The 12,420-nt window shown below is 48.3% G+C and overlaps 1 protein-coding gene across 2 annotated transcripts in view; it reads left to right on the top strand.

Moving 5' to 3' along the window:
• Positions 1–12,420, top strand: part of PRDM10 (PR/SET domain 10) — a 119,637-nt gene that overhangs the window by 90,560 nt on the left and 16,657 nt on the right. For both annotated transcript variants that reach the window (XM_082273855.1, XM_082273856.1), the window contains exon 13: positions 10,227–10,574. In XM_082273855.1, coding sequence (XP_082129981.1) covers positions 10,227–10,574 — 348 coding nt within the window. The remainder of the gene's footprint in view (positions 1–10,226; positions 10,575–12,420) is intronic.

Below are 12,420 nucleotides of genomic sequence, written 5' to 3'. Positions count from 1 at the left end.
GAAGGTCTCCATCCCTGTTTAACCACTTCAGCTCCGGAAAGGTTTTACCCCCTAATGACCAGGCCATTTTTTGCTATATGCCACTGTGTTGCTTTTAACTGACAATTGCGCAGTCTTGCGATGATGTACGCAAATAAAATTGATGTCCCCCCCCCCTCAAATAGAGCTTTCTTTTGGTGGTATTTGATCACCTCTGCATTTCTTTATTTTTTTGCGCTATAAACAAAAAAAACACTGACAATTTAAAAAAAAAAAAACAAAAAATAATATTTTTTACTTTCTGCTATAAAAAATTCCCAATAAAAAAAATAAAGTTTTCTCTTTCATTCATTGACCATTGGGTTATACTGCCCCCTATAGGAGTAGGCAGAAACAAAATGTCTGGCTACGCCTATGGGCAGTCCCAGGGGGTATACTCTCTCTTCTTGCTATTGGTTCTTTTTTTCTGCCTAGTCAGGAGTAAGGACCTAGTTCCTTGCTGGGATCTCTGGTCCTGGCAATTTTTGTTTTTTAGATAGATTTTTAGATTTTTTTTTTTCTCCTTTTTTCCTGTGAGATCTACAATCAACTACCGGACTGGGCGAAGGGCTGGATAATCTAGATCCAGTGGTCACCCCAGTCTGGCCAGCGAGCGCGTGCAGACCTCCTCTCCGTGCTCAGTCGGCCACGACATAGCCTCACCGGATGGGGGCTGACCTGCGAGTTAAACGCCTGAGTCTCTGCCTGAGTCGCAGCGGTCCTCCTGGCCGACAGCCCTCCCCCCATTTTGATGTACAGGAGGTTCTGTCTGGAGTGGTGCCCTCCCGGTTCCTGTTATGGTAGGTAACTGTCCCCCCCCCCTCTTCCCCCTGGAGGGTTTTAGGGTGGATGTGGGCCCCTCCATGGAACGGTCGGACTCCTGGGTTCACCTCCTTTCCTTTAGGCACCCCCCTCATTGGTCTGGTGGTCCCTGTGGGCCATATCCCCCCCCCCCTTTCATTGACATTGGGACTGTGGGGTGGCCTGGTCCACTGCCTGGGGTAGGGTGCTGTGCTTGCGATGGGGGGTGCACCGCCAGCGATCGGCTGTGGGGTGGGGGGGCTGTAACTGGTGGGGGCTTCTGCCAGGGGCCCCCCTTCCTGCCTGTTCTGTTTTCTGAGGCCTAGGGATCCCCGTCATGCCTCGCAGGGCCGCTAGTTTGCTGTAGCCTGTGTGCTCATTGCATGGCGGCCATGTTTGTTTAGTCCAGCGGCCATTTTGCGGTGGTTTGCCATTGAAAATAGCGGTGGCCATGACAGTGGAGCCCTGTGGGTGACAATTTTTGGGATGAGAGCCCCTCCTCATCCCCTGGTGCTGACTCCTGGATCTTTTCACTTCCTGATTGCCACACGTGGAGTGAAGATTATCCTGGTGGCTGCAGGTGCCTGTTTCTGCTGGATGGTGAGTCTGGTGGGGTTCTCTTCCTCTCTGCTGAGGATCGATTAGGTGCTCTGTTACTTGTGACCGAGTGGTGCTGCCGGAGCGGCGGGGGTGTCCCTTAGCAGTTTTTTTACACCTTTTTTTTGTGGGATCCTCCTATTGATTAATGGAGTCTTTGGAGGACATTTCCCCACCTGATTCCCCTCTGAGGCTGCGGGTCCTAACCATCCATCGATGCCCTGACGGTGGTCCTAGAGGCCTTTGTGTCCTGGGTGGAGGTGGTTTTTGGGTGATGGGCTAGCAAAAAGCGCCCTCTGCCTTACCCTGCCTCATCTGTCTCCTCAGATCCTGAATCTGATTCGGCCACCACGGTCGTGGGTCACTGCTGGGTCTGCGACCACGCTCCCTAAGTTTTCAGATAGTGAGGATGATTCCTCCACTTCTGCAGCCGTGCACGAAAAGGCGCTGGTGGATGCACTGATTGTATCTGTGTGTGAAACCTTAAAAATGGAGGACCCAGCTAAAGCTGCGACGGAGGCGTGGGTTCCCTTTGGCACTCACAAGCCACCCAGAGCCTATTTTGACAAAATTTTCGCTAAAGAGTGGGAACGTCCAAAACATCCCCTTCTGGTCCCTAAGCGATTTGCTATACGGTACCCCTATGAGGCATCCCTTCTTAAAAAGTGGACTGTTCCACCGGTGGTAAACCCACCGGTCTCCAGATTGAACAAAGCAACCACGATTCCAGTTGAAGAGTCCCCGGCCTTTAATGACCCGGCTGACAGGAAGGCGGAGGCTGTGGCCTGCAATATGTACACCCTGGCTGGTTTGGCACTGAGAGCGGTGTTTACCATTGCACTGGTTTCGCAAACTCTTGACGCCGTGACCAGGAGGGGGAGCAGCTCCCCCCTGCCTTTGTTGAGCTGGCGGACCAGCTGGTCCAGGGGCTGCAGTTTCTGTGATGCCTCTTTGGATGCGACTCCCCTAGTCGCTAGGCTCTCTTTTTTTAGCAATGGTCCTTGGGCGTATTTTTTGCCTCAATTGCTGGTCTTTGGACCAGACTTCTAAAATGGCCTTGACTGATCTTTTTCATTTTCAAGATCGCCTGTTTGGAACTACACTGGATGACCTCATTAAGAGTCTCACAAGGGGGAAGAGTACCTTTCTTCTGCAGGCTAGTAAGGCAAGGTACCTCCTCCTAGACATGGGCCATCTTTCTCGGCTCATAAGAAATTTTTTTGTCCCTCTGGGGCGAATGACAAGGGATCAAAGCCGTTCTGGTGGATCCAAGAAAACTTGGTCTGGCAAGTTGAGAGCGGGCTTCTCCAGTCCCACGGACAAAGCTCCTTCAGTATAAAGGTGCGCCCTCACCCGTATCGGGGGTGGGGGGACATCTTCACTGGTTTCCGGACCCGTGGACTTCCCTGGTACTATACAGGTGGGTTCACAAAGTCATAGTCTGGCTACAAGATCTACCCTCCGCAAGGTTCTTTCCTTCCAACTTGCGCCTGTCCCTGGACCACTTACAGGGTTTGTTTGGGGCGGTACAAGACCTGTTACTTCAAGGGGTGATTGTCCCCATTCTGACATCGGAACATTTCAAGGTTTTTACTCAAACCTGTTTACAGTTCCCAGGAAGGAAGGCAAGGTGCGTCCAATTCTGGACCTCAAGGCGCTGAACTGCTTTGTGCGGGTTCAGAAGTTTAGAATGGAATCCATTCGCACGATGATGGCATCCCTGCATCACAAAGATTTTGTTGCCTCTATCGACCTCAAGGATGCTTACCTTCACATTCCAATATGTGCCGGTCACCAGCTCTTCCTCCACTTTGCCGTGGGAGAGGAGCATTATCAGTTTGTGGCATTATATTTGTTAACCCCGGTGCTAGCATTGTTTTCACCAACGGGGAATCATGGTACTGGGCTATTTGGACGACCTCCTTTTGCGAGCGGAGTCTCCTACTGCTCTGGTGGGAAACCTGGAAATCGCCATACGAACTCTGAGGAAATTCGGCTGGATCCTGAATTTTCAGAAGTCTGCTCTGGTTCCGTTCATAAAGCTGGACTATCTGGGTCTGACTCTTGACTCGGCCTTAGCCAGAGTGCTACTTCCTCTGGACCAACTCCAGGTCCTGCAGTCTGCAACTCGTCTCCTGCTGTCCAGCAGATGGTCCTTCCTTCGGACTTGCATGCAGATGCTGGGCCTGATGTCTACCTTCGAGGCGGTTCCGTTTGAACAGTTCCATACCAGGTCCCTACAAAGGGAGATTCTGGCCAAATGGGACAAGAATCCTAAGTCTCTGGACAATCAGATCTGGCTGAGCCAGGGAACGAGAGTCCCTGATGTGGTGGCTTTCTTGTCTGGCGCTTCGGCTGGGCAAATCCTTCCTGCCCTTGTATTGGACAGTGGTCACCATGGATGCCAGCCTGTCCAGGTGGGGATGAGTCCTTGGCAAAAATTCTGCGTAGCGGATCTGGACACTGGAAGAGTACAGACTACCAACCAATGTCTTGGAACTCCGAGCGATCAGACTGTGCCTGGAACATTGGACGGATCATCATCAGGGATATCCAGTGCGCATTCATTCAGACAATGCCACGGCTGGGGCTTATGTCAATCACCAGGGGGGGCCACAAGAAGTGTCCTGGCAGCTCTGGAGGTAGCCAGCATTCTAGGGTGGGTGGAACAGTTCGTTCCAGCCCTCTCCGTAATACACATTCCCAGGGTGGAAAGCTTGCAGGCGGATTATCTCAGTCAACAGACGTTGGACCAAGCGGAGTGGTCCATTCATCCGGAGGTGTTTCATCAGTTGTGTCCTCCAGTGGGGCATCCCCGAGGTGAATGTGTTTTGCGTCCTGGCTCAACAGAAAGGTGCAGAGGTTTGTGGCTCAGTCATGGGATCCTCTGGCGGATGCCACAGATGAGCTGGTGGCCCTGTGGGGTCAGTATCATCTGATTTACGCCTTTCCTCCTCTCAAGCTTCTGCCAAGACTTCTACTCTGGATCGAGGCAGAAGGGATTCCGGACATTTTGGTGGCCCTGGACTGGTCTCGCTGGGCTTGGTTTGCCGATCCGGTGTGGTTGGTCACCGAAGTTCCTTGGAAACTTCCTCTCGGGGAGGATCTGCTGTCTCCAGGACCAATCTTCCATCCTGCTTTACAGTCGCTGGCTTAGACGGCTTGGCTGTTGAACGCCAGGTGCTGCAGGATAGAGGTTTGTCTGAGTCAGTGATTCCAACGCTGTTAAAAGCTAGGAAATCTACTTCTAGAAAGATCTACCATCGTACGTGGAAGAAGTAAATTGCGTGGTGTGAGCCTCTTGGGGTTCATCCTCGCTCTTTTTCGGTGGCTCAGATCTTGACCTTCCTTTAACGGGGGGTTGAGCAGAAACCGAGCAGAAAGAGGCCTTGAGTACGATCAAGGGCCAGGTACCACCTTTAGCGGTTTTCTTTCAACAGCCCTTGGCCACACACTCCCTGGTGCGTACTTTTCCTCAGGGAGTTTGGCACTTGGCTCCTCCAGTGTGGTCTCTGTTACCGCCTTGGGACCTTAATTTGGTGCTCTGTCTTCCAGAAGCCTCCTTTTGAGAATATTCGGGAGATTCCCCTGCTTACGCTGTCTTAGAAGGTGTCATTTTTGGTGGCTAGCGCGCAGGGTGTCTAAATTGGCGCCATTATTTTGTCCGCCTTACTTGGTGGTTAACGGAGATAAGGTGGTTCTTCGCCCCTGTCCGTTGTTCCTTCCTCAGGTTGTCTCTGATTTGTCATTTGAATGAAGACATTGTGTTGCCTTCCCTGTGTCCCAGGCCAAAACATCCTAAGAAAATTGTCTTGCATGCCTTGGATGTGGTCTGGGCGATTAGGGTGTACTTGGCAGCTACGGAGCCTTTTAGGAAATCGTAGTCACTATTTGTTCAGGCCTATTCCATCAGGGGTCAGGTTCCTCCTTTTCCTGTCAAGGCGCATTCTACTCGGGCGCTCAGTACCTCCTGGGCTTTCCATAATCAAGCGTCAGTGATGCAGGTTTGCAAGGCGGCCACTTGGTTGTCGGTGCACACTTTCACAAAGTTCTATAAAGTGGATGTGTTGGCATCTGCAGATGCTTCCTTTGGCCACAAAGTTTTGCAGGCTGCTGTTTAGAGGACCTGCTCCTCTTTAAGGATGTATTGTTCTTTTCAGGTAAGCTCCAGTTGCTTTGGTTGAGCTCCTGTTTACCTGGTTGGCTATCGTTAGCTTTGGGAATTTCTTTTTCACTGTTCCCACCCCTCATGTTTAACACTGCTTTGGGACGTCCCAATGGTTAAGAATATCAGGAGTTGTGTCCGTCAATGAACAAAAGAGAAAATGGGATTTTTGACTTACCGTAAAATCTATTTTTCTGATGTTCATTGACGGACACAGCACCCGCCCCTCTATGGTGTTGTAATTCTTCTGACGCTGCTTGTAACAAAACTGAGTACCTATAGCAGAGAGAGGGAGTATACCTGCTGGGACTACCCATTGGCATAGACAGACTTTTTTCTGCCTAGTGTCTTACTCCTGTAGGGTGCAGTATAACCCAATGGTTAGGAAGAGCAGGAGCTGTGTCCATCAATGAACACCAGAGAAATGTATTTTACGGTAAGTCAAAAATCCAATTTTTTCATCAGTTTAGGCCAATATGTATTCTGCTACATATTTTTGGTAAAAAAATCCTAATAAGTGTATTTTGATTGGTTTGCGCAAAATTTATAGCATCTACAAACTATGGGATAGATTTATGTCATTTTTAATTTTTGTATTGTTTTTACTAGTAATGGCGGCGTTCAGCGATTCTTAGCGGGCTGCAACATTGCGGCAGACAAATCTGACACTGTGACACTTTTTGAGGACCAGTGACACCAATTCAAATCGATGCTAAAAAAAAAAAAAATGCACTGTTACTGTATAAATGACCCTGGCAGGGAAGGGGTTAACACAAGGAGTGATCAAGGGGTTAAGTGTGCTTCTAGGGAGTGCTTGTTAACTGTGTGGGAGATGGATGTGCTAGAGGAAAAGAGAGATCTACGTTTCAGCATAGCTGAAATACAAAATCTCACTCTTCCTCTGTGACAGAACAGCCATCTGTATGGTTTCTCCTGCATGATCGCCGGTGGCCGGCGGCCATCGTGGCCGCCAGACCAGCCGATTGGCTCCCGCTGTGTCTAATCACAGCGGAAGCAGCACTGCGGCGCCGCTTCCCCCTAAGAACCCCTGTACAAAATCACGTAACTATACGTGATTTTGCGCAGCAGGCCCCCCTGCCGCAGTATGTATGTGGTGGGCGGTCCAAAAGTGGTTAAGGATGGTTGGTTGTTTGACGAGGAATGTCTTTTTCAAACGTGTATGTACAGTGGTTACGGAAAGTATTCAGACCCCCTTCAATTTTTCACTCTTTGTTATATTGCTGCCATTTGCTAAAATCATTTAAGTTCATTCTTCTTCCTCATGAATGTACACATAGCACCCCATACTGACAGAAAAACACAGAATTGTTGACATTGTTGCAGATTTATTAAAAAAGAAAAACTGAAATATCACATGGTCCTAAGTATTCAGACCCTTTGCTGTGACACTCATATATTTAACTCAGGTGCTTTCCATTTCTTCTGATCATCCTTGAGATGGTTCTACACCTTCATTTGAGTCCAGCTGTGTTTGATTATACTGATTGGACTTGATTAGGAAAGCCACACACCTGTCTATATAAGACCTTCCAGATCACAATGCATGTCAGAGCAAATGAGAATCATGAGGTCAAAGGAACTGCCTGAAGAGCTCAGAGACAGAATTGTGGCAAGGCACAGATCTGGCCAAGGTTACAAAAAGATTTCTGCTGCACTTAAGGTTCCTAAGAGCACAGTGGCCTCCATAATCCTCAAATAGAAGACGTTTGGGACGACCAGAACCCTTCCTAGAGCTGGCCGTCCGGCCAAACTGAGCTATCGGGGGAGAAGAGCCTTGGTGAGAGAGGTAAAGAAGAACCCAAAGATCGCTGTGGCTGAGCTCCAGAGATGCAGTCAGGAGATGGGAGAAAGTTGTAGAAAGTCAACTATCACTGCAGCCCTCCACCAGTCGGGGCTTTATGGCAGAGTGGCCCGACGGAAGCCTCTCCTCAGTGTAAGACACATGAAAGCCCGCATGGAGTTTGCTAAAAAACACCTGAAGGACTCCAAGATGGTGAGAAATAAGATTCTCTGGTCTGATGAGACCAAAATAGAACTTTTTGGCCTTAATTCTAAGTGGTATGTGTGGAGAAAACCAGGCACTGCTCATCACCTGTCCAATACAGTCCCAACAGTGAAGCATGGTGGTGGCAGCATCATGCTGTGGGGGTGTTTTTCAGCTGCAGGGACAGGACGACTGGTTGCAATCGAGGGAAAGATGAATGCGGCCAAGTACAGGGATATCCTGGACAAAAACCTTCTCCAGAGTGCTCTGGACCTCAGACTGGGCCGAAGGTTTACCTTCCAACAAGACAATGACCCTAAGCACACAGCTAAAATAACGAAGGAGTGGCTTCACAACAACTCCGTGACTGTTCTTGAATGGCCCAGCCAGAGCCCTGACTTAAACCCAATTGAGCATCTCTGGAGAGACCTAAAAATGGCTGTCCACCAACGTTTACCATCCAACCTGACAGAACTGGAGAGGATCTGCAAGGAGGAATGGCAGAGGATCCCCAAATCCAGGTGTAAAAGACTTGTTGCATCTTTCCCAAAAAGACTCCTGGCTGTATTAGATCAAAAGGGGGCTTCTACTAAATACTGAGCAAAGGGTCTGAATACTTAGGACCATGTGATATTTCAGTTTTTCTTTTTTAATAAATCTGCAACAATGTCAACAATTCTGTGTTTTTCTGTCAGTATGGGGTTCTATGTGTACATTCATGAGGAAGAAGAATGAACTTAAATGATTTTAGCAAATGGCTGCAATATAACAAAGAGTGAAAAATTTAAGGGGGTCTGAATACTTTCCGTACCCACTGTATATATGTATGTTTGTGTGTGTGTGTGTGTCCCTGTTTTTGAAGGTAGGTCCCTTTTTTCTAAGGTTTAGGAATACTGCTGAGTCTTGATCTATAGGATTTGCCATCCTGTGTTGGGCCATTTGTTGAGAAGTTGCTTTGTCTCCCCTATGTACAAGTCTTTCCATTTCTCACTACACTGTACTGCATTTACCAAGTTATTTGCTTGGTTTGGATTTGTTTTTTTGGATGTACAAGCTTCTGTCTTAGTGTAATAGTGGGCTAGAAAGACATGTGAATGCAATGTTTGTTAAAGATCCTCCTGAGTTTTTTTTTGACACTCTAGCTACATATGGATTAACTATATATTACTCTGTATGTTCTGCTGTTCCACTATGTTTGGTGGTTCTGTGTTTTTGCTTAACCTTGACACATTCCATGGTGATTCAATTCAAGTGGAACTTCACCCAAAAGGGCAAATTCCTCTTGTATGCACCCCCCTCTTCTACTGCCATATTTGGCATTTTTTGAGGGGGAGTGGGTACCTGGTTTTGACAGGTACCCGCTCCTACTTTCGGTCAGATGCACCGCAGCCATCTGAGCCAGAAGTTTGGCCCCCACCTCCTTCTGGGACACATCACAGGTCCTAGAAGACTATGGGACCATTCACAAAGCGCAGTGTGACTCGTGTATGCGCAGTAGTAAACCAGCAGGGAAGCTGCAAGGCTTTACTGCCGGTTTCCCACACTTTCAGTGCCGGTGCCTGCACCTGAAGCCGATTAAAGAATTGGCTCGGGTGAGGACAATGCTGGATCCCAGGATTTGTAGCTGCTGACTTTTAATTTTTTTGGGGGAGCCTGGAGCTCCTCTTTAAGGTGACTGTGCTACCTGTGTGGACATAAATGCAGGGATATTTTCCAGATACTCTTAAGAACTGAGAAAGTGGCTTGGAAAAGCAATGAAATGTATTTAAAGAGATATTAAACCCTAAAACAAAAATTTAGAATATTTGGCACCTTTGAAATAAAAAAACGTGAAATTCACAGACACCATGGCCAAATTTAAGGCATTTTGGGACCCATGGACCACCCACTTTCTACCGGGCGATTGCAATTGCTGACTCCAATTGTCCCATGCTGACTGGATAACATTTTCCCTAAGAGCCCCTGAGCGCTGAACTTCCTCACCCTGGTTCTCATTTTCTCAGGCCCCTTTCACATGATTGGGGCCACATGTCTGTTTTTCAGGTGGACCCAATCAGAACCTACATTCTCCTCTATGGAATCCGCAGGTGTAAACAGACATGTTCCCATTTACACTTGCCTACATCCAATCCGATCTGCTGAATAGACGAATGGGGATTCGTTCCCCTTCCGTCTGTTGGATTGTATCGGATGGCAGTCAGGTGTAAACTGATAGGCTGTCTGTTTACATCTGACTGCCCTTGGAGGAGAGCAGGCTGTGTCTGCTCTGCATAATCGGAGTGGACACAGACCTGTCATCCACTTGCTCAGTGGAGATCAATGGACAGATATCCTGAGCAAGCGGATCGCAGTCCAAGTCCGCCCCGTGTGAAAGGACCCTTACTCCTGAGCTTGTTCCCACCTTCTGCTCAACCTTCACCCTTTGTTTTCTCATTTTTGTTAAGCATCTATTTTAATGACTTTCTAACATGTTTCCCATTATTAAACTGTATTGTGATGTACCATATGTATTGCCCCTACCACATGTATACTACAAGTCTTCATGCTTCTGTACACTGTAAACCCCAAAATCTATCTGTTATTAAAAACTTTAAACAAGAACATGGACTGATGAGTTCTATTCTGACTTATGTTTTGTAGAATGCCGCTCTGCAGCACCTTTTTATACGCAAGTCCTTCCGGCCGTTCAAGTGCTTGCAGTGTGGAAAGGCCTTCAGGGAGAAGGACAAGCTGGACCAGCACTTGCGTTTCCATGGGCGAGACAGCAACTGCCCCCTGACCTGTGACATCTGCAACAAGGGCTTCATCAGCACCAGCTCCCTGGAGAACCATATGAAATTCCACCTGGACCAGAAGACCTACTCCTGTATCTTTTGCCCAGAATCGTTTGACCGATTGGATCTCCTGAAAGACCATGTTGCTGTGCACGTTGTCGATGGCTGCTTCAGCTGCCCTACCTGCAAAAAACGCTTTACAGATTTCATTCAGGTTAGGTTTCTTAGTTCCTCTTATAGCGGAAGTTCAGAAACCATGTACATGGTTTTTGTTATTATATGAAAATAAAATTTATATTTTTTTATTATATGAGCTTTTTATATTTTCAATAAGTGCCTTAAAAGTCCCAAACCCTTAGGGGAATCTTTTTGGTTGTATAGCAGAAGTTTAAGACAGTATCACAGACACAAATTGATGCACCTCTGTAAACCCCAATGGTTGCTTGCTTTCAGCATCGGTTGGTGTAACCTAGCCTTCCATTGGAGGGGATTTTTACTGGTGATATGCCCTGATCAAGTCACTTCATTGTAAGTGCAGTTTACCTTTTTATTTATTAAAAGGCATTTTTATTTGCTCTGTCCAGTGCATTTTGTCTTGTGTTTTTTCTCAGACAGTGTCACTTTACATAGATGCTACAAACAATCCATGATTTCTCTTTAGTTCATTGATGGACACAGCTCCCGATCTTCTTAATTATTGGGTTATACTGCCCCCTAGAGAAGTAGGACCCTAGCCAGAAAAAAGTCTGGGCAGTCCCAGGGGGTATACTCCCTTTCTCTGCTATATGTTTTTTTCTGCCTAGTCAGGAGTAAGGATCTAGTTCCTTGCTAGGATCTCTGGTCCTGGCAATTTTTTCTTTTTGGATAGAATTTTTTCTCCTGGATTTTTTCCAGTGCGATCTACATTCAACTGTTGGACTGGGCGACGGGCTGGATAGTCTAGATCCAGTGGTCACCCCAGTCTGGCCAGCGAGCGCGTGCAGACCTCAGCCCCACGCTAGGTCAGCCTCAACATAGCCCCACTGGACGGGGGCTTGCCTGCGAGTTAAATGCCTTGCGAGGTCTTGGCCCAAGTTGCAGTGTTCCTCCTGCCAGACAGTCCCCCCATTTCGATGGAGAGGAGGTTCTTTCTGGAGCAGTGCCCGCCTAGTTCCTGGTATGGTAAGTGACAGTCCCCCCCTCTCCCCCTGGAGGATTTTGGGATGGGCGTGGGCCCCTCCATAGGACGGCCGGACTTCTGAGTTCCCCTCCTTTCCTTTCGGCACCCCCCTCATCGGTCTGGTGGTCCCTGTGGGCCATATCGCCCATCTCCTCCCCCCCCTTCTTTACTGGCGCTGGGGCTGTGGGGTGGCCTGGTCTACTGCCTGGGGTGGGGGCAGGGTGCTGTGCTGTGATGGGGGTGGTGCGCCACCGACACCTGGGTGATCGTCTGTGGGGGTCTGTACCTGGTGGGGGCTTCTGCCAGGGGCCCCTCTTCCTGCCTGTCCCGTTTTCTGAGGCCTAGGGATCCCTCCAGATATACACCATTGCTCTGGTGTCACAGACTCTAACCGAATGGGCTAGACTTTTACGTCGTGATTTGGAGAGGGAGTGGCTCCCCCCCGCCTTTGCTGAGCTAGTAGACCAGCTGGTCCAGGTGCTGCAGTTTATCTGTGATAATCAAAAAGGACAGATCCTGCACATGCTGATATACAACAAGTACAAAGAGGAGTACTTCACCAGCCCATGGCGCTGTCCATGTGTTCACCTCCTTTGCTTGTATGTTTTTATTTATTGTCCTTATTGTCCTGTTTTGTTTTATTGTCCTTTATTAAAGCGTTATTGCCCGAGGTTGCGTGCGCTTTTCTTTACAGATTTGAGTTTATCTGTGATGTCTCTTTGGATGCGGCTCCCCCAGTGGCTTGGCTCTCTGTTTCGGCAGTGGTCCTTTGGCGTGTCTTTTGGCTCAAATGCTGGTCCGGGGACCAAACTTCTCCCTTTCAAGGAGATCGCCTGTTTGGTGCTACCCTGGATGACATCATTAAAGGTCTTACGGGGGGATGAGTACCTTTCTTCTGCAG

This window comes from Pelophylax lessonae (genome assembly GCF_965119305.1).
Source record: "Pelophylax lessonae genome assembly, chromosome: 12".
NCBI classification, from domain to species: domain Eukaryota; kingdom Metazoa; phylum Chordata; class Amphibia; order Anura; family Ranidae; genus Pelophylax; species Pelophylax lessonae.
Note: the sequence above shows the minus strand (reverse complement) of the source record. Positions and strands in the feature narration are given on the sequence as shown.